Source organism: Cherax quadricarinatus, chromosome 20 (genome assembly GCF_038502225.1).
Source record: "Cherax quadricarinatus isolate ZL_2023a chromosome 20, ASM3850222v1, whole genome shotgun sequence".
NCBI lineage: Eukaryota > Metazoa > Arthropoda > Malacostraca > Decapoda > Parastacidae > Cherax > Cherax quadricarinatus.
The window spans coordinates 21644506-21672147 of NC_091311.1; the positions used below are offsets into that span (position 1 = coordinate 21644506).

At 40.9% G+C, this 27642-nt stretch overlaps 1 protein-coding gene across 12 annotated transcripts in view; it reads right to left on the bottom strand.

The window, feature by feature from the left end:
• LOC128703737 (mucin-2) overlaps positions 1-27642 on the bottom strand; it is a 282769-nt gene that overhangs the window by 31678 nt on the left and 223449 nt on the right. For 11 of the 12 annotated variants that reach the window (XM_070086896.1, XM_070086905.1, XM_070086902.1 and 8 more), the window contains 3 exons: positions 23658-26881; positions 14035-14179; positions 6255-6423 (listed from right to left, as the gene is read on the bottom strand). In XM_070086896.1, the coding sequence (XP_069942997.1) occupies positions 6255-6423; positions 14035-14179; positions 23658-26881 (3538 nt within the window). The remainder of the gene's footprint in view (positions 1-6254; positions 6424-14034; positions 14180-23657; positions 26882-27642) is intronic. The other variant, XM_070086907.1, reaches the window with a different exon arrangement.

A 27642-nucleotide genomic window follows, 5' to 3' on the forward strand; every position in this document is an offset into this window, starting at 1 on the left:
TCTCAGGAGGCAGGGCAAAATATTTAAATATGATGCTAGTATCAACTCTACAGCTTATTTATCTATCACAATTCATCTAATATGACATAATAAACAATATAAATAACATAGAAACATGATATATACATTAGAATGAATAAAATATGTCATTATGTGACTAGTGGTGGTCATTCCCTCTCCCACTCTGACCATATATTCCCAAGCTCTTATTATAAGAAAAAATGGAGTGTTTGTGAGGCTGACTGTACTAGATCACTAGTTTCATAAGGAAAACACTGAAATGATGTATTTATAAGAAATATTGTATACAAACATGATAGAAAATGTAAATAAACTGGTTTTACAAAATGTACGTAGATATTTACATACCTTGGAGAAGAGATGGTGGCAGAGGTTGAGGGTGGAAGATAGGCAGAGCAGCATATGCTGTCAGTGGCCCTATAAACCCCAACAACAAAACTGGAGTAGTTTCGCTTCATCCTTTTTGTATCGCTTAACAACTTACTTGCTACACCTTAATGCCACACTTTATCGCTGAACTTAACTGTGAGTGAGCTTTCCCCACTTCCCCCTCAATGCACAACCCACACACCTCGCTTATTTATCTATGATTTCTTGCTTTAACCCTTTCAGGGTCGACAGGCCCTCTCCCAGACTTGTTCTCAGGATCGCCAAAATTTCAATTTTTTTAATCTTATAGGCTAAACAAAAATTTTTTACCATCAATACTTACCGAGATATGGAGGCGTGAAGTTGACAGAAAATGACCAGCATACGGTAACATCGCTGACTGTTGGTCACCAGGTATTACTTTATTTATTTCTTTAGGTACTATTTTCTATTATTTTTTAATTTTTTTTTTCCAAGTAACTTTTATGGCTTGTGAGACCAATATGAGCACTATTTTGTAAGTTATTTCTTTTTCTATACTACACAATAACTGCATAAACACTGTTGTCACTGTTTTGTTTACAAAAAATATTTACACAAACGAACAATTCAAAATGTTGTTTATTATTTTTCTATATTTTATATACACATATACAGTCACAGGGAATGTTTCTAGAAGTTCTGCAGCCATTTGAAAGTCTTTGAAACATGGTGTCATACACAGTGGTGTTTTACACTCCTCACACATAAAACGAGTGTCTCTGCGTTGTTGTGGGAGTTTTTTTGTATGTCCATAGACGTAACACCTCTTCTGAGCCTTTTTCTTGAGCAGTTTTATTAGGAAGTGATCACCATGCTTCAAACGAGAAAGTAGTTGTTGATAATTTAGTGGGCGGTTTTCTATTGCAGGTGTTTTTCCTTGGTACTTGAATACTATATGTCTGATGACAGACAAACAGAATTCACCATATGGTGGTTTGTTTCTGGTCTTCATCTTATACATATTATAAGCATTGAGCATGGAAATGTCCAGAAGATGGAAAAAGAGTTTTATGTACCACTTATAACTCTTGCGAACACAATCAGCAAACCCAATCTGCATGTCACATTTGTCCACTGAGCGCATATTGAGGGTGTAATCAATCACAGCTGCAGATTTTAGAATGGGTTCATTGCTGTCTCTATGCTGCCTGCCAGTGTTTTTCATTTCGTTAGGGTGAACTGATGACAACAGCGTGACATCTCGTTTGTCATGCCACCGAAATGCCATGATGTCATTGGCAGCAAACGCCTGCACCTCACCTCTACGAGTGCCAGCGTCAAACCTGGGCATATGTTTACAATTTGCACGTACTGTGCCACACACATCTGTCATGTTCACTCACAAAAAATCACTGAGTGAGGGGCTTGTGTACCAGTTATCAGTATATAATATATGCCATACCTTACCAAGGTATGGTTCTATCATTGTTCTAACCACATCACCAGAGATGCCCAATAACTTCCTGGTATTTTGCAATGTATAACTTCCAATGTACACAATAATATCCAATACAAGACCACTGTAGCAATCACAAAGCACAAACAACTTTATACCAAAGCATTTCCTCTTGCTTGGTATGTACTGCTTGAAAGTGTCTTCCTTTGAACAGAATCAAAGACTCATCAATTACAAGCTTCCTAAAGAGATAAAAATACATATTGAATTTCTCTTTCAGATACACAAACACATTCCTAATCTTACATAACTTGTCGTTTCTGTCAGGCCTGGTTTTGTCTGAGAAGTGAAGCATACGTAATAGTAGCACAAATCGATTCACTCCCATTATATCACTGAAATCTGGGGTTGCAATCAGGCAGTCTGTTGACCAGTATGATTTCACAGTGTGCTTATACACATGTGGCATAAGCATTATTGTGGCAAACAAAAGATACACCTTAGCCACAATTGTCTCCTTCCACTTGTGTAGACGTGATTTTGGTGAAAGTATTGTGTTTGCCATGGTGTACTCGTAGTATCTGTTGCTTTTCCTGACAATAATTTCCATCAGGGATTCGTCAAAGAATAACTCGAAACATTCCAGTTCACTGGCATTGTTCCCCAGTGTACAACATGGCCATATTCCACTTTGGCTTTCATCAAACTGGTGGGGATTTGGAACAAAATTGGCAGCTTCCTGCCAATCCCAGGTGCAGTCTGCTGGTGGGTACTGGACATTGACAGGTGGTTGTAGTTGTGGAGGTTGTGGTTGTGGAGGCTGGTGTGGTGGGTGGGTGGGGGATGGTGGCCTTTGTTGTAGATCAGCTGAGGCAGCGGCGTGGGTGGCAGCGTGGGTGGCAGGATGGCCCACTGCTGGTGCCTCATGGCTGGCACCACCACTACCACCATCATGCACATTTTCCATCCCAATTACAACACTATCATCTTCATTTTCACTGTCTGTTCCTGTTGTACAGCCACGGGATGTACTTGGAGATGTACTCCTTCCCCTTGGAATAGCATATGACACACTACCAGATTTTAGATTTTGCCACCGAAGTGGCTAGTTTATTGTGCACCCCATATCCATCCTGTGGACGGTAGCGCGAGAGCATATGGATAAACAAAAGGCCTAGGAACTAGGCCCCAAAGGGTTAATAGGAATACATATGGATTTATATCTACATATCTATAGTTCACTTATCTGTTACAAGCAAATTTAGGAAATTTGCTTAGTATATCTGGTATCTTATTTTCATTAATAAGATATCTTGACATGTCACATAGGTTATTATACTGAACGTAGATAAGCATGTTTATGGAGCAACTTGCAATGTGAACAGACTGACTGATGTTGTAGTGGCCAGGCTTAGGCTTGGTTACAAGTACTTCTGGCAGTTTGGGAGACACACAGATGATGATCAAACTAAATGTAAATTATGTGATCAGGCATATGGTCACTCTCTTGAACACTATGTGCTTAATTGTCCACTTATTGAGGAATACAGAGACAGACAGTATAATGACACACTACCAGAGCACATATATCGTCGTATATACTGACGCTTCACTGGAGAATATTCCACTTCACTATCACTACTGGAACTGTTCTCAAGAGCTTGTAGTTCATATTCACTATCACTATCATCACCAATGCTCACATCTAAGTCTGGGATTTGGGAAAATAGGACTTTCCTCTTTGATTCTGGTACAACTGAACATGAACACAAGACGGCCCAGCAGCAGAGGTGGAAAGCTGAGGGTCGTCTGGGTTTTCCTCACTATTACTGATAGTATGGTCATTAGTTTCGGTCACAACCTCACCACGAGGTATATCAAAAAGAGATCTGTGTCTTGTGTTGTAGTCATGTGCCCTATTTATTATGCACTGTGTGCTGCAGGATTTTTTTTATACTGTGCACACTGACCATATAGACCATTCTTTCATATGTACGCCTACCAGCTTTCTCTCACTAGATTTGAAGGTGCTAGAATTTAGGCGTTCTAGTACGTTAAAAACCCTGATGCTTAAGCCGTGCTAGTACATTGGAATCCCTGAAAGGGTTAAACATAAATGAATTATTCTTGGTCAAAATTATCAGTAACCTTGTAAAATTCAGCCTTGCTCTGAAGATTGCAATAACTACTTTTTTACTTGATAGAGGGAGTAAGATCTACAGTCTTCCTTAACTTGATCATTTTTGGAAAAGCATTAATCTGCTTCAACACGAGAAGCTGTACTCTATAAGTGCAGTTTTCTGGGAGGGTATGATAATCTTAGTATGCAGTGTTTTCCTATGCCTAAATCTCTAGCAAAAGGAATTCTATTCAGTGATGACAACAAAAATTACTGAAAGGAGAGTCCAGCATCAGAAGACTTTTCACAGCATATTAGATTGATCTAGATCCTATTTACTGGGTTTTCCATCTTATTTCTGTTGGTGGTATATCATTTTATACTACAAAAAGTGCTGAACAGACTACTACTACTACCACAAATCCAAGGCTGAGTTTCAGGGATAAATTTTATAGTGACAAACACTTCTGTTATGCATGTTTCGAAGTCTGGACTTCTATAATACCATGTTTAAATTCAATAAAGCATAAATAACAAAAATCCAGAATGCTTATAAAATTAAAAATGTGTTACCCAAACAAACATTTCCATTAAAAAGACAAAAATTTATATTGGGTAAGAACTGCTTATCTTGTTTCTTATGAATACATGACACTGACTAGAAACATGCTGACTCTTCACTGTCACCATGCTGAACATAAACATAAAGTTCCATTAAACAGAATCAAGAGTGATTAGAAAATTGATATATAAATCAGGTCATATTTTATTACACAAGAAACATGTACAGGTCAACCATCACCAATTCGGCAAACAGTAATCTGGTTCCATCAGTAATCCGGCAATAATTTTGGCTAGCATAATTTTAAATTTCAGGAGTTGCCACACCAACCTGCTGCTACTGTTTGGTGGTGCTACTTGCTACATAAGTCATTCTAATTTCTTTTTTTCCATTTATTGCTATAACTTGCTCACTTTCAGCTCTAGCCATGGTTCCAACAAATAAAAGAAATGTTTCTCGTTGTGTAAAGCACATACACCGTACACTGTACATAAAAGATAAGGTGGTTTTGAAGCTACTGTCAGTCGCCATGAGCTCAGCTCACTCAGATAAGTTATGACATGTAAATTTGGGTCTATATATGAGAGAAAAGGTCTGTGTGGTAAATGTGCACTATATAAAAAAAATCCTGCAGCACGCAGTGTATAATGAGAAAACTGTGACCGTGTTTTTCGTGCAAAACCAACTTTGCAGTGCATTTTCGCATGGTTTTTATGGTTGTAATCTCTTTTTTCATCTCATTTGATAGAATGGAAGTTTCATTTTCAAATAGATATGATTTTGATTGGTTTCGTGACGGAAAGTACCTTGAAAGTAACAGAAATGTCATATTTTTGCCGACGTTCAGGTGTAAACAAACGAAGTCACCATTCAATACGTGTCCAGCTAGCCAGTCTAATACGCAACCACGAATGAGCTGACATTATTTATACAATTATCACAATAATGCAGTAGTCTACATAACAGTAAATCTTCCATTTTTTGTGTGAATAAAAATTTAAAATGGAAAGCAAGCATAATATAAGAGGAGCCTGACTAATGAACAGAGAAAATGTTATTTTAGTGCCAAGAATGTCTGCACTGTTTATTCTAGACCCTATTTTAAAATTAGCATCTCTTGAAATTTGTGTGAAATTGGCCAAGTTACCAATTTCTGACCACTTTATTGGGTAGTTGAAATGGGTAAGTGGGCAGTTTCTTGTACTCAATCGACAGAATAGAAGGAATACTAGCAAAATAGCTATGACTTTGGTAGACTTGAACAATGGAATGGGCTAAAAATAGGGAGTAAAGTGGGTGAAATCACCAATGCGGTATTTGAGCATCAGTGATTTCTCACTAATCTGGCCCCCTACAGGTCCTGATGGTGCCAATGCATAAATTCCGCATCAGCGATTTCTCACTATTCCAGCACCCTACAGGTCCTGGTGGTGCTGGATTAGTGATGGTCAACCTATATTTAAGGAAAGTAGGATTAAGAAAGGTAAACTGAACTTAAGATTGATGACTGGCAGATTAACATCACTTCCCATATGAAGTACAGTGGTTTGTATCTTACTCAGTAAGATGACTGGAAGATAAACATCACTTCCTATATGAAGTACAGTGGTTTGTATCTTACTTAGTAATAAGTAATAAAAAGAGCTCTTTGAATTGGTGGTTCTGAAAATTAGAAAATTAAAAAAATATACCCTCCAGATTGTTCAGTTTATCAAGTTTCATCCATCAATTACTCTTGTTCTTACCAAGGTGCACCATAAATTTTGATGCCATATATTGTGGTGTGCTCGTCCTGCAGGTATGTGGCATTTGTCAAGACTCTCTTGGGGTCAGCTGGCACCTGCCAGAAATTCTTGTCAAAGAGTCTATCATGGTTTCCAGCAATCACTACCTTGTGTTTATGTGGCAACTGACCTGATGAAATACGTGTTTATGAATAACTTACATGTCTAGTACACAAGTATACTTCAAACATTTTATACTGTATCTTCTACAATACCAAACATTTTCTAAGCTAGGGTTTCTCTTTACTAAATTATTATTATATTCAGAGGGAAGTGCTAAATACATAGGGGTCATATTATTAGTATTCTTCTATTCATGGCAAAGCGCAAAAACTTGGACTGACCACCTCAAATACTGTTTCTCCAAGGTTGATGGACTGATTACATCATCTTTATTTCATCAGTAAAGATTACTGAGTACCTACAAAATGGGACAAGTGGGGAGTAATCAGGTTTTATCTAATGGGAATGGGAGCTCCAATTAATACAGTGCCTGTAGATTGGGAGGCAATCAGATTTGACCTGATGAAAAGGCGTGGAGCTCCAAGTGCTTGGAGCCAGATCCATTCACAACCATAAATGCATCCTCCATCCCCACAAAATTTAGTCAGTCTGTTTATACACTCCTTACTGTAGGCAATGCAGTACAGTGGATCCCCGCCTTACGATCAACTCCCAACTCAAACAATTATGTAAGTGTATTTTTGTAAGTGCTTTTGTATGTGTATTTTTGGGGGTCTGAAATGGACTAATTTAATTTACAATATTCCTTATGGGAACAAATTCGTTCGGTAGCGGCACCCAAACAGACTTCTGGAATGATTTAATATCGTAATTCGGGGGTCCACTGTATTTTTTAATCAAAAGTACAGCAATCCACAACTAACCAACAAATTGGAGATGAAAGCAGACAATATTTTGGTTCATTCTAGACCATTATTAACCCCTAAAGGGTCCAAATGTATATATACATCCTCTTGCCCAGTGACCCGAATATTTTTAAAAATAAAAAAATAGTTTTTTTTTTTTTCACTGAAATAAAGAGAAAATTTTTCTAATTGTTATAGGATTAAAATAAAAAAAATAAGGGTCAGTACTTACTGAGATATGAGGCTGCAAAGTTGGCATTTAACCCTTTCGGGGTTTCAGCCATACTAGTACGGCTTATGCACCAGGGTTTTTGACATACTAGTACGCATAAATTCTAGCGCCCTCAAATCTAGCAAGAGAAAGCTGGCAGACCTACATATGAAAGAATGGGTCTATGTGGTCAGTGTGCGCAGTATAAAAAGAATCCTGCAGCACACAGTGCGTAATGAGAAAAAAAAACTTTGACCGTGTTTTTGGTTTAAAACAGCGATTTTGCACCGTATTTTCGTATGGTATTTATTGTTGTATTCTAGTTTTCTTGGTCTCATTGTATAGAATGGAAGACATATTACAGAAACTGAGATGATTTTGACTGGTTTTACAATGAAAAGTACCTTGAAATTTAGCTCAAAGTAGCAGAAATGTTCGATTTTTACCAAAGTTCAAAAGTAAACAAATCATGCTAAGCGTCCAATACACATCAACTGGTGAGTCTAATATTCTTTCACAAGTGCACCAATATTATTTATACCATTTCTACATTTCTACACTAATGAAGTAGTCTGCATAACAGTAAATCTTATTTTTTTTGTGAGAAAAAAAAATCAAAAGTAGAAAGCAAAAGAAACATAAGAGGGGCGTGGGGACATGACTAATGAACAAAGGAAATTTAGTTATTTTAGTGCCAGGAATGTCTTTCTTGTTTATTTTGGACCCTATTTGGAAATTGGCATCTTTTGAAATTTGTGTGAAATTGGCAAAATTGCTAAATTCTGACCACTTTATTGGATAGTTGAAATCGGTAAATGGGTGGTTTCTTATGCTCATTCGATAGAAAAAATGGAGTTCTAGCGAAATAGTTATGATTTTTGTCGACTAGCACACTGGAATTGGCCAAAAATAGGGCTAAAAGTGGGCAAAATCGCCGATGCATAAACATCTTTGAGACCGTTAACTTCGTGAGAGCATAATTCCGTAAGTTTTTCATCAAATTTCATACTTTTGGTGTCATTATGATCGGGAGAAGATTCTCTATCATTTCATAAGAAAAAATAATTTTTTTTTTAAATTTTGGCAACCCTGAGAACAAGTCTCTGAGAGGGCCTGGCAACCCCCAAAGGGTTAATGCTCACTTGACAGCAACATCGAGTCCTGCCGCTTGCAGAAGTGTTGCCAATATACCATTTTTTCTCATTTTTATATTATTTTATAATTTTTATGTCCTGATAATTACAATTTACTAAAGTTCTTGTCACTTCATAACCAATCTTTGTTCTGACACTAACATTAGGTACTGAAATTGTACTCACACTGTCACACACACATTGACAGGTGGACATTTACACTTGCCTTGGTCATTTACTATTGTCTAGGAATATATACAAAGTATTTATAGGTCCCAGCAATGTTTTGGATACACGGGAGTATAGAAGAAGAAGAAGGAAGGAGGAGGAAGAAGAAGGAAGAAGTTCCTTTGAAGCAATGTATAAGACAAGTGTCAGTGACAAGCATCCGGGAGGACAATGATAAGATGAGATAAGGGATGACATTTGATGGGTGCCAGTGAGGGTGCAGAGATAAGATGAGATAGTAGTAGGTTGGTAGACAGCAACCACCCAGGGAAGTACTACCGTCCTGCCAGATGACTGTGAAACAGAAACCTGTAACTGTTTTGCATGATTGTACTACCGTCCTGCCAGATGACTGTGAAACAGAAACCTGTAACTGTTTTGCATGATGGTAGGATTGCTGGTTTCTTTTTCTGTCTCATAAACACGCTAGATAACAGGGATATCTTGCTACTCCTACTTACACTTTGGTCACACTTCACAGACACGCACATGCATATATATATACATACATCTAGGTTTTTCTCCTTTTTCTAAATAGCTCTTGTTCTTCTTTATTTCTTCTATTGTCCATGGGGAAGTGGAAAAGAATCTTTCCTCCGTAAGCCATGCGTGTCGTATGAGGCGACTAAAATGCCGGGAGCAATGGGCTAGTAACTCCTTCTCCTGTAGACATTTACTAAAAAAAAGAAGAAGAAAAACTTTATAAAACTGGGATGCTTGAATGTGCGTGGATGTAGTGCGGATGACAAGAAACAGATGATTGCTGATGTTATGAATGAAAAGAAGTTGGATGTCCTGGCCCTAAGCGAAACAAAGCTGAAGGGGGCAGGGGAGTTTCACTGGGGGGAAATAAATGGGATTAAATCTGGAGTATCTGAGAGAGTTAGAGTAAAGGAAGGGGTAGCAGTAATGTTGAAGGATCAGTTATGGAAGGAGAAAAGAGAATATGAATGTGTAAATTCAAGAATTTTGTGGATTAAAGTAAAGGTTGGATGCAAAAAGTGGGTCATAATAAGCATGTATGCACCTGCAGAAGAGAGGAATGCAGAGGAGAGAGAGAGATATTGGGAGATGTTAAGTGAATGTATAGGAGCCTTTGAACCAAGTGAGAGAGTAATTGTGGTAGGGGACCTGAATGCTAAAGTAGGAGAAACTTTTAGAGAGGGTGCGGTAGGTAAGTTTGGGGTGCCAGGTGTAAATGATAATGGGAGCCCTTTGATTGAACTTTGTATAGAAAGGGGTTTAGTTATAGGTAATACATATTTTAAGAAAAAGAGGATAAATAAGTATACAAGATATGATGTAGGGCGAAATGACAGTAGCTTGTCGGATTATGCATTGGTAGATAAAAGACTGTTGAGTAGACTTCAGGATGTACATGTTTATATAGGGGCCACAGATACATCAGATCACTTTCTAGTTGCAGCTACACTGAGAGTAAAAGGTAGATGGGATACAAGGAGAATAGAAGCATCAGGGAAGAGAGAGGTGAAGGTTTATAAACTAAAAGAGGAGGCAGTTAGGGTAAGATATAAACAGCTATTGGAGGATAGATGGGCTAATGAGAACATAGGCAATGGGGTCGAAGAGGTATGGGGTAGGTTTAAAAATGTAGTGTTAGTGTTCAGCAGAAGTTTGTGGTTACAGGAAAGTGGGTGCGGGAGGGAAAAGGAGCGATTGGTGGAATGATAATGTAAAGAGAGTAGTAAGGGAGAAAAAGTTAGCATATGAGAAGTTTTACAAAGTAGAAGTGATGCAAGGAGGGAAGAGTATTTGGAGAAAAAGAGAGAGGTTAAGAGAGTGGAGAAGCAATGTAAAAAGAGAGCAAATGAGAGAGTGGGTGAGATGTTATCAACAAATTTTGTTGAAAATAAGAAAAAGTTTTGGAGTGAGATTAACAAGTTAAGGAAGCCTAGAGAACAAATGGATTTGTCAGTTAAAAATAGGAGAGGAGAGTTATTAAATGGAGAGTTAGAGGTATTGGAAAGATGCAGGGAATATTTTGAGGAATTGTTAAATGTTGATGAAGATAGGGAAGCTGTGATTTCGTGTATAGGGCAAGGAGGAATAACATCTTGTAAGAGTGAGGAAGAGCCAGTTGTGAGTGTGGGGGAAGTTCATAAGGCAGTAGGTAAAATGAAAAGGGGTAAGGCAGCCGGGATTGATGGGATAAAGATAGAAATGTTAAAAGCAGGTGGGGATATAGTTTTGGAGTGGTTGGTGCAATTATTTAATAAATGCATGGAAGAGGGTAAGGTACCTAGGGATTGGCAGAGAGCATGCATAGTCCCTTTGTATAAAGGCAAAGGGGACAAAAGAGAGTGCAAAAATTATAGGGAGATAAGTCTGTTGAGTATACCTGGTAAAGTGTATGGTAGAGTTATTATTGAAAGAATTAAGAGTAAGACGAAGGAGAATAGGATAGCAGATGAACAAGGAGGCTTTAGGAAAGGTAGGGGGTGTGTGGACCAGGTGTTTACAGTGAAACATATAAGTGAACAGTATTTAGATAAGGCTAAAGAGGTCTTTGTGGCATTTATGGATTTGGAAAAGGTGTATGACAGGGTGGATAGGGGGGCAATGTGGCAGATGTTGCAGGTGTATGGTGTAGGAGGTAGGTTACTGAAAGCAGTGAAGAGTTTTTACGAGGATAGTGAGGCTCAAGTTAGAGTATGTAGGAAAGAGGGAAATTATTTCCCAGTAAAAGTAGGCCTTAGTCAAGGATGTGTGATGTCACCATGGTTGTTTAATATATTTATAGATAGGGTTGTAAGAGAAGTAAATGCGAGGGTCTTGGCAAGAGGCGTGGAGTTAAAAGATAAAGAATCACACATAAAGTGGGAGTTGTCACAGTTGCTCTTTGCTGATGACACTGTGCTCTTGGGAGATTCTGAAGAGAAGTTGCAGAGATTGGTGGATGAATTTGGTAGGGTGTGCAAAAGAAGAAAATTAAAAGTGAATACAGGAAAGAGTAAGGTTATGAGGATAACAAAAAGATTACGTGATGAAAGATTGGATATCAGATTGGAGGGACAGAGTATGGAGCACGTGAATGTATTCAGATATTTGGGAGTGGACATGTCAGCGGATGGGTCTATGAAAGATGAGGTGAATCATAGAATTGATGAGGGGAAAAGGGTGAGCAGTGCACTTAGGAGTCTGTCCTTGGAGGCAAAGAGGGGAATGTATGAGAGTATAGTTTTACCAATGCTCTTATATGGGTGTGAAGCATGGGTGATGAATGTTGCAGCGAGGAGAAGGCTGGAGGCAGTGGAGATGTCATGTCTGAGGGCAATGTGTGGTGTGAATATAATGCAGAGAATTCGTAGTTTGGAAGTTAGGAGGAGGTGCGGGATTACCAAAACTGTTGTCCAGAGGGCTGAGGAAGGGTTGTTGAGGTGGTTCGGACATGTAGAGAGAATGGAGCGAAACAGAGTGACTTCAAGAGTGTATCAGTCTAATGGAAGGAAGGCGGGGTAGGGGTCGGCCTAGGAAAGGTTGGAGGGAGGGGGTAAAGGAGGTTTTGTGTGCGAGGAGCTTGGACTTGCAGCAGGCATGCGTGAGCGTGTTTGATAGGAGTGAATGGAGACAAATGGTTTTTAATACTTGACGTGCTGTTGGAGTGTGAGCAAAGTAACATTTATGAAGGGGTTCAGGGAAACCGGCAGGCCGGACTTGAGTCCTGGAGATGGGAAGTACAGTGCCTGCACTCTGAAGGAGGGGTGTTAATGTTGCAGTTTAAAAACTGTAGTGTAAAGCACCCTTCTGGCAAGACAGTGATGGAGTGAATGATGGTGAAAGTTTTTCTTTTTTGGGCCACCCTGCCTTGGTGAGAATCGGCCAGTGTTTACCTGGAGTTTACCTGGAGAGAGTTTCGGGGGTCAACGCCCCCGCGGCCCGGTCCGTGACCAGGCCTCCTGGTGGATCAGCGCCTGATCAACCAGGCTGTTGCTGCTGGCTGCACGCAAACCAACGTACGAGCCACAGCCCGGCTGATCAGGAACTGACTTTAGGTGCTTGTCCAATGCCAGCTTGAAGACTGCCAGGGGTCTGTTGGTAATCCCCCTTATGTGTGCTGGGAGGCAGTTGAACAGTCTCGGGCCCCTGACACTTATTGTATGGTCTCTTAACGTGCTAGTGACACCCCTGCTTTTCATTGGGGGGATGGTGCATCGTCTGCCAAGTCTTTTGCTTTCGTAGTGAGTGATTTTCGTGTGCAAGTTCGGTACTAGTCCCTCTAGGATTTTCCAGGTGTATATAATCATGTATCTCTCCCTCCTGCGTTCCAGGGAATACAGGTTTAGAAACCTCAAGCGCTCCCAGTAATTGAGGTGTTTTATCTCCGTTATGCGCGCCGTGAAAGTTCTCTGTACATTTTCTAGGTCGGCAATTTCACCTGCCTTGAAAGGTGCTGTTAGAGTGCAGCAATATTCCAGCCTAGATAGAACAAGTGACCTGAAGAGTGTCATCATGGGCTTGTGATGATAAAAAATAAAAAAAAGGATGACATTTGATGAGTGCCAGTGAGGGTGCAGAGATAAGATGAGATAGTGCAGAGATAAGATAAGGGATGACATTTGATGGGCGCCAGCGAGGGTGCAGAGATAAGGGGTGACATTTGACGAGCTCGTATCTCTGTCTCTGATTACCTGTCTCTCTGTCTGCTTGTCTCTTTCCGTCTCACTGCTTGTCTCTCTCTCTCTGTCTCAGAGAGAGCCACTGTGAACCAACAGGTATTCTTATGCATTATATCTACAAGCACAGTACAGCACTTTGGATCTTTTGGTTATCCTACTTAATTTACGCTATGTATAATTGTATTTGTGTGTACCTACGAGACAGATAAAGAGATAGAGACAGATAGACAGTGACAGATAGACAGACCCTAAACTTGGGGTTAACATCACTTTCCTCTTAAAAGGAGAGTGTTAATGTGACATTACATCAGTGAATCCTCGGTGTTTGCTGCAGTGCTTGCTCTAGCTGGTGCTCAATTTAGCTGATGCTTCCACAAGGTACTAAGTGGTCCCAGATTTTTTTAATATGGTGCACACCGAGTGTTAAGACCCATTTTATGCTGATCAGGCATCTCAGGCCAATCGTGCCAAATTTGAAGGCAGGAAAAATAAAATGTATATATACGTTTGGGGCACTAGCAGTAAGAGTGTATATATACGTTTGGACCGTTTAGGAGTTAAGTTGTAAGTAAATCTGCAGACAACAAGCATGTTTGGGACAGCTTTCCAAAACATACAACTAGCCCAGAACTGTAAGAGAAACTTGCACTTAGTGAGTCTTACCTAGCCAGTCATTGAAGACTTGGGCTTCATGTAGTTTTCCTTTGATAGTAAAATCGCCTCCATGGAGCAAGACATCACCATCAGGTATGGGAAAGGGAAGACAGCCAGTTTTATTGTGAGTATCGCTGATACACACAAACCGCACCTGTAGAATACCTTAACCATATAAGAATTCAGTGGTGAAAAATTAAAAATGCTGTATCCACTTCCTGTTTCTCACTGACTAAAGATATCAAAACATTTTCTTTTATGGTAAATAGTAAATTCAAACTTACCACAACTTTACCCAGAGTAAAGATTTCCCTTTATTCATTTGTAAATCTTCATTTTCTCTTCAATAAATTTTAAAAATATATTACAGGTAAAGTCAAGGTCAAAAATCTCTATGATATTCCTCGTGTCCAACTTAAGCTCTGTAAAAAACATCAGTGCACATAAAAGGACCTAAAATTTCAAACTCCTTTCCTGAAAATTCCAAATGTTCCCTGTCAATCAACCACTTCAAAGCTACTGTTAAAAAACACCTCCTTACCTTAATGTAATCCTGACAACAATTATCATATATAGCATCACTTCTTGTAACTAGTTTCATTCCTATCATAATTTTAATTAGAATTTATATTTTGAATTACCAAATACTACTTCAAATATTTAAATTCTAACTATTCTTATTTTCATGTACCTTGCTAGGATTTTAGCTGTCCATATATTACCTGGAGTTTGCCTGGAGTTTACCTGGAGAGAGTTCCGGGGGTCAACGCCCCCCGCGGCCCGGTCTGTGACCAGGCCTCCTGGTGGATCAGAGCCTGATCAACCAGGCTGTTGCTGCTGGCTGCACGCAAACCAACGTACAAGCCACAGCCCGGCTGGTCAGGAACCGACTTTAGGTGCTTCTCCACTGCCAGCTTGAAGACTACCAGGGGTCTGTTGGTAATCCCCCTTATGTATGCTGGGAGGCAGTTGAACAGTCTCGGGCCCCTGACACTTATTGTATGGTCTCTTAACATGCTAGTGACACCCCTGCTTTTCATTGGGGGGATGTTGCATCGTCTGCCAAGTCTTGCTTTCGTAGTGAGTGATTTTCGTGTGCAAGTTCGGTACTAGTCCCTCTAGGATTTTCTAGGTGTATATAATCATGTATCTCTCCCGCCTGCATTGCAGGGAATACAGGTTTAGGAACCTCAAGCGCTCCCAGTAATTGAGGTGTTTTATCTCCGTTATGCGCGCCGTGAAGGTTCTCTGTACATTTTCTAGGTCAGCAATTTCACCTGCCTTGAAAGGTGCTGTTAGTGTGCAGCAATATTCCAGCCTAGATAGAACAAGTGACCTGAAGAGTGTCATCATGGGCTTGGCCTCCCTAGTTTTGAAGGTTCTCATTATCCATCCTGTCATTTTTCTAGCAGATGCGATTGATACAATGTTATGGTCCTTGAAGGTGAGATCCTCCGACATGATCACTCCCAGGTCTTTGACGTTGGTGTTTCGCTCTATTTTGTGGCCAGAATTTGTTTTGTACTCTGATGAAGATTTAATTTCCTCATGTTTACAATATCTGAGTAATTGAAATTTCTCATCGTTGAACTTCATATTGTTTTCTGCAGCCCACTGAAAGATTTGGTTGATGTCTGCCTGGAGCCTTGCAGTGTCTGCAATGGAAAACACTGTCATGCAGATTCGGGTGTCATCTGCAAAGGAAGACACGGTGCTGTGGCTGACATCCTTGTCTATGTCGGATATGAGGATGAGGAAAAAGATGGGAGCGAGTACTGTGCCTTGTGGAACAGAGCTTTTCACCGTAGCTGCCTCGGACTTTACTCTGTTGACGACTACTCTCTGTGTTCTGTTAGTGAGGAAATTATAGATCCATCGACCGACTTTTCCTGTTATTCCTTTAGCACGCATTTTGTGTGCTATTATGCCATGGTCACACTTGTCGAAGGCTTTTGCAAAGTTTTGCAAAGTCCAGGCGGACATCAACCAAATCTTTCAGTGGGCTGCAGAAAACAATATGAAGTTCAACGATGAGAAATTTCAATTACTCAGATATGGTAAACATGAGGAAATTAAATCTTCATCAGAGTACAAAACAAATTCTGGCCACAAAATAGAGCGAAACACCAACGTCAAAGACCTGGGAGTGATCATGTCGGAGGATCTCACCTTCAAGGACCATAACATTGTATCAATCGCATCTGCTAGAAAAATGACAGGATGGATAATGAGAACCTTCAAAACTAGGGAGGCCAAGCCCATGATGACACTCTTCAGGTCACTTGTTCTATCTAGGCTGGAATATTGCTGCACACTAACAGCACCTTTCAAGGCAGGTGAAATTGCTGACCTAGAAAATGTACAGAGAACTTTCACGGCATGCATAACGGAGATAAAACACCTCAATTATTGGGAGCACTTGAGGTTCCTAAACCTGTATTCCCTGGAACGCAGGAGGGAGAGATACATGATTATATACACCTGGAAAATCCTAGAGGGACTAGTACCGAACTTGCACACGAAAATCACTCACTACGAAAGCAAAAGACTTGGCAGACGATGCACCATCCCCCCAATGAAAAGCAGGGGTGTCACTAGCACGTTAAGAGACCATACAATAAGTGTCAGGGGCCCGAGACTGTTCAACTGCCTCCCAGCACACATAAGGGGGATTACCAACAGACCCCTGGCAGTCTTCAAGCTGGCACTGGACAAGCACCTAAAGTCAGTTCCAGATCAGCCGGGCTGTGGCTCGTACGTTGGTTTGCGTGCAGCCAGCAGCAACAGCCTGGTTGATCAGGCTCTGATCCACCAGGAGGCCTGGTCACAAACCGGGCCGCGGGGGCGTTGACCCCCGGAACTCTCTCCAGGTAAACTCCAGGTATACAGTGGACCCCAGGATAACGATATTATTTCAATCCAGAAGTCTGTTTGGGTGCCGTTATAGACCGAATTTGTTCCCATAAGAGATATTGTGAATTAGATTAGTCCGTTTCAGACCCCCAAAAATACACCTACAAAAGCACTTACGAAAATACACTTACATAATTGGTCGAGTTGGGAGCTGATCGTTATGCGGGGGTCCACTGTATTACATCTGCATTCTTTTTGTCTTCTAGTGCATTTAGGACCTTGTCGTAGTGATCCAATAGTTGAGACAGACAGGAGCGACCTGTTCTAAACCCATGTTGCCCTGGGTTGTGTAACTGATGGGTTTCTAGATGGGTGGTGTTCTTGCTTCTTAGGACCCTTTCAAAGATTTTTATGATATGGGATGTTAGTGCTATCGGTCTGCAGTTCTTTGCTGTTGCTTTACTGCCCCCTTTGTGGAGTGGGGCTATGTCTGTTGTTTTTAGTAACTGTGGGACGACACCCCATGTCCATGCTCCCTCTCCATAGGATGGAAAAGGCTCGTGATAGGGGCTTCTTGCAGTTCTTGATGAACACGGAGTTCCATGAGTCTGGCCCTGGGGCAGAGTGCATGGGCATGTCATTTATCGCCTGTTCGAAGTCATTTGGCGTCAGGATAACATCGGATAGGCTTGTGTTAACCAAATTTTGTGGCTCTCTCATAAAAAATTCATTTTGATCTTCGACTCTCAGTCTGGTTAGCGGCTTGCTAAAAACTGAGTCATATTGGGACTTGAGTAGCTCACTCATTTCCTTGCTGTCATCTGTGTAGGACCCATCTTGTTTAAGTAGGGGTCCAATACTGGACGTTGTTCTCGACTTTGATTTGGCATAGGAGAAGAAATACTTTAGGTTTCTTTCAGTTTCATTTATGGCTTTTAGTTCTTCCCGCGATTCCTGACTCCTATAAGATTCCTTTAGCTTAAGTTCAATGCTTGCTATTTCTCTGACCAGTGTATCCCTACGCATTTCAGATGTATTGACCTCTTTTAGCCGCTCTGTTATTCTTTTCCGTCGCCTGTAAAGGGAGTGCCTGTCTCTTTCTATTTTACATCTACTCCTCCTTTTTCTTAGACTTAGAGGAATAAGCCTTGTGCATACATTGAGTGCCACCAATTTAATCTGTTCTAGGCATAAGTTGGGGTCTGTGTTGCTTAGTATATCTTCCCAGCTTATATCGGTTAGGACTTGGTTTACTTGGTCCCACTTTATGTGTTTGTTATTGAAGTTGAATTTGGTGAATGCTCCCTCATGACTAGTCTCATTATGTCGGTCTGGGGCTCCACGCATACATGTCTGAACCTCAATTATGTTGTGATCTGAGTATATTGTTTTTGATATGGTGACATTTCTTATCAGATCATCATTGTTAGTGAAGATGAGGTCTAGTGTATTCTCCAGTCTAGTAGGATCTATTATTTTCTGGTTTAAATTGAATTTTGTGCAGAGATTTAAAAGCTCGTGTGAGTGTGAGCCATTCTCAACGAATCATTTCTACTGTGAAAATTACTGTCTTATACACTGTACATATATGTAATTGAGCATCCGTAGTTCAATCCCCAGTACAGGTTGAAACATTGGGCATGTTTCCTTACACCTGCTGTCCCTGTTCACCTAGCAGCAAGTAGGTACAGTGGACCCCCGGTTATCGACCGGTTCTGTTATCAGCCAACTTGGTTATCGGCCAGTTTTTTGGTGCCTGGTTATCGGCCGTTAATTCGGTGATTGGCCATTTGGGATGCGTCCATCTGCCGGCTGGGGCCACTTGCGCGTCAGTTTGGCTTTGTCTCTCGGTGGCTGAGGAAGCTTCTGCTCATACATCCAAACATTTTGCATGTTTTCCATTGTTTTTAGTGTTTTTTTTTTTTTGCAGTGCAACTGTGAAATAAGTAACCATGGCTCCAAAGAAAGTTCCTGTGGTAACGAAAGTGAGAAGCACTATGGAATTTAAGCGTGAAGTGATAGAAAAGTTTGAGAGTGGTATGAAGGTGGTGGAACTTGCCAGGATGAACAGCAAGAATAAATCAACAATTACATCCATCCTGGCAAAGAAAGAACAAATCAAAGATGCTAATGTTGCAAAAGGATCCAGTGACTCTCAAGCTGGTCCTAGTTTCATTAAAAGACAAAGAAGGGAAGTAACCCCAGAGAAGGCTTTGCTACATAGTCTTTATGGAGGGGGATTCCCCTTCCAAACACTAACTCCTCCCTCTTTCCTCTTCCCTGTCTTCCAGAAGCCAGCATTAGCCTTCAATAAAGGTATGTAATACTTACATAATTGTTAAAAAAATTATTTTTTTTTGTGAATATTTTTGTCTGGAACGGATTAATTGTATTTCCATTAATTCTTGTGGGAAATATTAATTGGGTTTTCGGCCATTTTGGTCATCGGCCGACCTTCTGGAACAGATTATGGCCGATAACCGGGCATCCACTGTACCTGGCATTTAGCTGACTGGTGTGGGTTGCATCCTGGGGACAAGATTAACCTAAGATACCAAAAACTCTCTGCATAACCAGGGGTTTTCTATATAGCATGTTACAGATGTCAACTAGGTCGGTATAAATTGTATCATGTACTTGTAGAATTACAGATGATTATGATGAATATTATTATAAAACTATTTTATCACATTCTGTAATAATACAGGTACAGTGGAACCTTGAGTTTTGAACTCAATCCGCTCCAGGAACTAGTTCTAAAGTCGAAATGTTCTAAAACCAAAGCAATATTTCCCATAAGGAATAATGGAAATACAATTAATCTGTTCCAGAAACCCAAAAATATTCACAAAAAAATACATTTTATAAAGATTACATTATAGTTTTACATACACACAACATACATACATAGTACAATTAGTAATACACTAATAAAAATTTAAATAAACATATAAAATAACATTTTTACTCACCTTTATTGAAGATTGGTGATGGCATTTGGAAGATAGGGAGGAGAGAGGGTGATATTTCTCCACAAAGCTTTGCACATCATTCCACTTTGCCTCCACCAGTCTCAACCACTGTCTCAACCACTGCCTCAACTACTGCCTCAACCACTGTCTCAACCACTGCCTCAACCACTGCCTCAACCACTGTCTCAACCGCTGCCTCAACCACTGCCTCAACCACTGCCTCAACCACTGCCTCCACCACTGCCTCCACCACTGCCTCCACCACTGCCTCAATCACTGTCTCAACCACTGCTTCAACCACTGTCTCAACCACTGCCTCAACCACTGTCTCAACCACTTCTATGGTGTTTCTCACTTTCTTTACCAAAGGTCTGCCAGTATGAAGATTCTTTGTGCCCATGGTGGCTTATTTCACAGTCACAATCAATAAACAAGCAATAAACACAATGAATTTATTGTGAAATGTTCAAGCATAAACAAAGCCAGACTGGTTCATAACGCCTGTGTGAGCAGGCGGACAGGTCTGGTATGCAGTTCGAAACACAGGGAATGTTCAATACTCGGGACAAAATTGGTTCGATAAAAGCGGTCAAAACTTGAAGCATTCAATAGTCGATACGTTCGAAACTCAGGGTTCCACTGTAACTAGTTTCACTCTTATTGCAATTTTTTATTAGAAATTTAGCATGAATATGGAATAATCTTAGTACAGTACAGTGGACCCCCGCATAACGATGGCATCGCATAGCGATTTTTCCGCATAACGATTACTTTTATCGCAAAATTTTTGCCCCGCATACCGATTAAAAACCCGCATACCGATTTTCGTCCGAGACGCGTCCAATGTGCCCTCAGCCAGCCTCACATGTGCCGCTCCGTCCCATTGTTTACCAGCCAGCCTCCGCGGTAACATCCAAGCATACACTCGGAATATTTCGTATTATTACAGTATTTTCGGTGCTGTTTCTGGAAAATAAGTGACCATGGGCCCCAAGAAAGCTTCTAGTGCCAACCCTACACCTCAAAGGGTAAGAATTACTATAGAGATGAAGAAAGAGATAATTGATAAGTATGAAAGTGGAGTGCGTATAGCCGACCTAGTCAAGCTGTACAAGAAACCCCAATCAACCATCGCTACTATTGTGGGCACCAGAAAGACAATCAAGGAAGCTGTTCTTGCCAAAGGTTCAACTGTGTTTTCGAAACAAAGATCGCAATTGATGGAAGATGTTGAGAGACTCTTATTGGTGTGGATAAATGAAAAACAGATAGCAGGAGATAGCGTCTCTCAAGCGATCATATGTGAAAAGGCTAGGAAGTTGCATGACGATTTAATTAAAAAAATGCCTGCAACTAGTGATGATGTGAGTGAATTTAAGGCCAGCAAAGGTTGGTTTGAGAGATTTAAGAAGCGTAGTGGCATCCATAGTGTGATAAGGCATGGTGAGGCTGCCAGTTCGGACCACAAAGCGGCTGAAAAATATGTGCAGGAATTCAAGGAGTACATAGAAACTGAAGGACTGAAACCTGAACAAGTGTTTAATTGTGATGAAACAGGCCTGTTCTGGAAGAAAATGCCAAGCAGGACCTACATTACTCAGGAGGAAAAGGCACTCCCAGGACATAAGCCTATGAAAGACAGGCTTACTTTGTTGATGTGTGCCAATGCTACTGGTGATTGCAAAGTGAAGCCTTTATTAGTGTATCACTCTGAAACTCCCAGAGCGTTCAGGCAAAAGAATGTCCTCAAGGATAATTTGTGTGTGCTGTGGAGGGCAAACAGTAAGGCATGGGTCACTAGGGAATTTTTCTATAACTGGTTACACCATGCATTTGCCCCCAATGTGAAAAATTACCTAACTGAAAAGAAATTAGAACTTAAGTGCCTCCTGGTGTTAGACAATGCCCCTGGTCATCCTACAGACGTGGCAGAGCGACTTTATGGGGACATGAGCTTCATTAAGGTGAAGTTTTTGCCTCCTAATACCACTCCTCTCCTGCAGCCCATGGACCAGCAGGTTATTTCCAACTTCAAGAAACTGTACACAAAAGCTCTGTTTGAAAGGTGCTTTGTAATGACCTCAGAAACTCAACTGACTCTAAGAGAGTTTTGGAGAGATCACTTTAATATCCTCAATTGTGTAAACCTTATAGGTAAGGCTTGGGAGGAAGTGACAAAGAGGACCTTGAACTCTGCTTGGAAGAAACTGTGGCCAGAATGTGTAGACAAAAGGGATTTTGAAGGGTTTGAGGCTAACCCTGAGAATCCTGTGCCAGTTGAGGAATCCATTGTGGCATTGGGAAAGTCCTTGGGGTTGGAGGTTAGTGGGGAGGATGTGGAAGAGTTGGTGGAGGAGGACAATGAAGAACTAACCACTGATGAGCTGCTAGATCAACTTCAACAGCAAGAGGCCACACCTGAGGAAATTGCTTCGGAGGAGGGGAGAGAGAAATTGAAGAAGTTGCCTACTTCAAAGATTAAGGAAATCTGTGCAAAGTGGCTTGAAGTGCAAACCTTCATGGATGAAAATCACCCTCACACAGCTATTGCAAGCCGTGCTGGTGATTATTACACTGACAATGTTGTGAAACACTTTAGGCAAGTCATAAAGGAACGAGAGGTACAGGCCACTATGGACAGATATCTTGTGCGAAAGAAGTCCAGTGACTCTGAAGCTGGCCCTAGTGGCATTAAAAGAAGAAGGGAAGTAACCCCAGAAAAGGACTTACTACCTCAAGTCCTAATGGAAGGGGATTCCCCTTCTAAACACTAACACACTCTCTCCCCTCCTCCCATCCCATCAATCATCACCAGATCTTCAATAAAAGTAAGTGTCATTTAATTGTGCATGCCTTTTTCAGTTTGTGTGTATTAAAATTAACATTTCATGTGGTAAAAAAAATTTTTTTTCATACTTTTGGGCGTCTTGCACGGATTAATTTTATTTCCATTATTTCTTATGGGGAAAATTCATTCGCATAACGATTATTTCGCATAACGATGAGCCCTCTTGCACGGATTAAAATCGTTAACCGGGGGTCCACTGTATAATCTAAGTGTTCTTATTCCCAGGTAACTTATGATATTATCTGCTTCATATACATTCATTTAATATTTATGTAATCTATTTTATTGTGAAAATCATTATACCTGGAGTAAACCTGGAGGGTATTCTGGGGTTCAATGCCCCCTTAGCCCTAATTTAGGTCAGTGTAATTACTATTGTGTTTTATATTATTGTTAAAACATTTGCCCTGCAATATTTTTTAATATAATCCTGCACTTTTCTGACTGCTGTATACTTTATTTTTATTCATATATATTGTATAAACCTGCACTTTTATAATTTAAGTGATGCATTTCCCACTTCAGAAACCACTTATTTTTAGTCAGTATTTTTTGTTCTCATTCAGATAAACAATGTCTTCTCATTTAACCCAGGAACTCATGATCTAAGTCAGCCAAAATGTCTCCTTCCATGTCCTAAGATGTGTAATGCATGTTATCACCATAAATAGCACTGACCAGGCCACCAGCCTTTCTAATATTGGCATTATTAGATTAAGTTTTTCTTGAAACATTGAACATAATCAGGGATTTCTATAATATAAGCATACATGCTGGGTTTACAATGTTTTCTTACCTATATTGTACAAGTTTTACAAATAAAAATTTGAATCAGAAAGTCAAACTATGCAGTGTTAATAATGAAAATGTTTAAAAAAAAAATTTCTTGCTAAACTTTTTATTTATAACAATGCAGTTCATACATTTAACTTAATGTAATGCAGTTATTTATTACTCACCACATTGTTAGGTATTCCAGAAACTGAGGGCACGTGTGCTGCTGCAGCCATGGGTGCGGATCTGGGCACAGACGTGGGTTTGGGCTTGGAAGCAAATATGGAATTGGGCTTGGGACTGAATAAAGATGTCCATGTACGACTAATGAATGATGATGAGGATGATGATTGTGTGTGTTTGGATACAGGAGTAGGTATGGATGTAGGAGTGGACACAGACAAAGGAGTGTGTATGGATGTATATGTGGAAGCTGCATTGCATACTGATACAGGTATGAGATTTTGAGTTTGTATGGATGTATATGTGGGAGTAACAAGGGGTACAGACATAAGTATGGGCTTGGGAGTTTGCATGGTTGTATATGTGGGAGTAACACTGGGTGTGGGTGTTGGAGTTTGAATGGTTGCAGACAGCGGCATAACAATGGGCAGAGATACAGTTACGGGACTGGGATTAGGATTTGGTATGGATATAAATGTGGGTGGAACAACAGCCACTTTGGGGCTTCGCTTGCGAGTTCGTTTGGATGTTTTACTAAGGGTAACAGTGGGTACTTCTGTGGGTTTGAGTGGATCTATGGGTATAGATGTGGAAGTAATGGGAGTTTCCATGACATCAGGAATGAAAGTTGGCATGGGTGTACTAATGGAAGTAACAATGGCAGCTTCTTTGTGCTTGGAAGTTTGAGTGGGAGTACAAGTGGAAGTAGCAATGGGTGCTTCTTTGTGCTTGGAAGTTTGAGTGGGAGTACAAGTGGAAGTAGCAATGGGTGCTTCTTTGTGCTTGGAAGTTTGCATGGGTGTACAAGTGAAGGCAACAATGGGTGTTTCTTTGGGCTTGGAAATCTGCATGGGTGTACATGGGGAAGTAACAATTGGTGCTTCTTTGGGCTTGGGAGTTTGCATGGGTGTACATGGGGAAGTAACAATGGGTGCTTCTTTGGGCTTGGGAGTTTGCATGGGTGTACAAGTGGAGGTAACAATGGGTGCTTCTTTGTGCTTGGAAGTTTGCATGGGTATACAAGTGGAGGTAACAATGGGAGCTTCTCTGTGCTTGGAAGTTTGCATGGGTGTACAAATGGAGGTAGCAATGGGTGCTTCTTTGGGCTTGGAAGTTTGCATGGGTGTATATGGGGAAGTAGCAACAGGTGCTTCTTTGGGCTTGGGAGTTTGCATAGGTGTACAAGTAGAAGCAAGAATGGGTGCTTCTTTGGGCTTGGGAGTTTGCATGGGTGTACAAGTAGAAGCAAGAATGGGTGCTTCTTTGGGCTTGGGAGTTTGCATGGGTGTACATGGGGAAGTAACAATAGGTGCTTCTTTGGGCTTGGGAGTTTGAATGGGTATAAATGGGGAAGTAACAATGGGTGCTTCTTTGGGCTTGGGAGTTTGCATGGGTGTACAAGTGGAAGTAACAATAGGTGCTTCTTTGGGCATGGGAGTTTGCATGGGTGTACATGGGGAAGTAACAATGGGTGCTTCTTTGGGCTTGGGATTTTGAATGGGTGTACAAGTGGAAGTAACAATGGGTGCTTCTTTGGGCTTGGGAGTTTGCATGGGTGTACATGGGGAAGTAACAATGGGTGCTTCTTTGGGCTTGGGATTTTGAATGGGTGTACAAGTGGAAGTAACAATAGGTGCTTCTTTGGGCATGGGAGTTTGCATGGGTGTACATGGGGAAGTAACAATGGGTGCCTCTTTGGGCTTGGGAGTTTGAATGGGTGTACATGGGGAAGTAACAATGGGTGCTTCTTTGGGCTTGGGAGTTTGCATGGGTGTACATGGGGAAGTAACAATAGGTGCTTCTTTGGGCTTGGGAGTTTGCATGGGTGTACATGGGGAAGTAACAATGGGTGCTTCTTTGGGCTTGGGAGTTTGAATGGGTGTACATAGGGAAGTAACAATGGGTGCTTCTTTGGGCTTGGGAGTTTGCATGGGTGTACAGGTGGAGGTAACAATGGGTTCTTTGTGCTTGGAAGTTTGCATTGGTGTACAAGTGGAGGTAAGAATGGGTGCTTCTTTGTGCTTGGAAGTTTGCATGGGTGTACATGAGGAAGTAACAATGAATGCTCCTTTGGGCTTGGGAGTCTGCATAGGTGTACATGGGGAAGTAACAATGGGTGTTTCTGTGACTTTAGGCATGGAAGCTTGCATGGGCATACATGAGGATGTAACAATGGGTCCTTCTGTGACTTTAGGCTTGGAACCTTGCATGGGCATACATGGGGAATTAGTAATGGGTGTTTCTGTGACTTTGAGCTTGGGAGTTTTCATTGGTGTACAAGTGGATGTAATAATGGGTACTTCTTTGGGCTTGGAAATTTGCATGGGTATACAATGGGAAGTAATAATGGGTGTGCCCTTGTGTTTAGTTGTTTGCATGGATGTACAAGTGGGAGTAACAATGGGTGTGTCTTTGTGTTTGGTTGTTTGCATGGGTGTGTAAGTGGGAGTAACAATGGGTGCTTCTTTGGGCTTTGGAGTTTGCATGGGTGTACAAGTGGAAGTAACAATGGGTGCTTCTTTGGGCTTGGGAGTTTGCATGGGTGTACAATGAGAAGTTACAATAGGTGTGTCTTTGTGCTTGTTTGTTTGCATGGGTGTACAAGTGGTAGTAACAATGGGTGTGTCTTTGTGCTTGGTTGTTTGCATGGGTGTATACATGGGATTAACAATGGGTGCTTGTTTGGGCTTTGACTTTGTAGTGTGTATGGGTGTGCAGGTGGAAGAAACAATGGACGTATCTGCAACTTTGGGCTTGGAAGTTTGTATGGATTTTTCAATGGGTGGTGCTGTGGGTTTGGGTTTGGAAATTTGTATAGGTGTACTTGTGGAAGTAACAATGGGTTTGGGCTTGGAAGTTTGTATGGGTGTGCTTGTGGAAGCAACAATGGGTTTGGACTTGAGATTTTGAATGGCTGTATGTGTAGAAGCACCAATGGGTGCTGAATGGGATTTGGGAATAGGTGTGCATCTGGGTATGGGTGTGGGATTAAACATGGGTGTAGCTATAGGTCTGGACATGGATGACATTTTGACTGTGGGTGCTAATGTTTGCATGCGTATGGGTGCAGGAGTGGGTGTGGGTCTAAGTACAGGCATGGACATGGGTTTCACCTTGGCCACAGGAACCCCATAGTTCACAGGTGCTGATGTGTGCTTAGGAGTGAACGTAGCACTGGATGAAGAGCTAGGCACCTGCCAACTATTATTCCTTCTCTGGTCTTTTCCTGAAAAAGAAACAAGATATAAGAAAATGTAGTTTGGTGTAAAATACCATACCAGACTAAATATGCAGCAGTGGTGTGATGTCTGCATAAATAACAAAATGAAAGAAAGAGCTCTCTAAAATCTTTCTAAAATTAATTAATAGACGGATCTATTCCTACCTCGTTTCACACAACATATTAAACCCTTGTCAGTTTGGATTCAGGAATAATAAAAGCACAAATGATGATATCATACACATGCTAGAACTAATATATACCGCACTTGAAAAGAAAGAAGTCCCACTGGGCATTTTCATTGATTTACGTAAAGCTTTCAGTACAGTCGACCATGAACTGCTGTACTCCAAATAAATGCACTATGGTATCAGAGGTCAGAGGTCTGACATAGACAAGGATGTCAGCCACAGCACCGTGTCTTCCTTTGCAGATGACACCCGAATCTGCATGACAGTGTCTTCCATTGCAGACACTGCAAGGCTCCAGGCGGACATCAACCAAATCTTTCAGTGGGCTGCAGAAAACAATATGAAGTTCAACATTGAGAAATTTCAATTACTCAGATATGGTAAACACGAGGAAATTAAATCTTCATCAGAGTACAAAACAAATTCTGGCCACAAAATAGAGCGAAACACCAACGTCAAAGACCTGGGAGTGATCATGTTGGAGGATTTCACCTTCAAGGACCATTACATTGTATCAATCGCATCTGCTAGAAAAATGACAGGATGTATAATGAGAACCTTCAAAACTAGGGATGC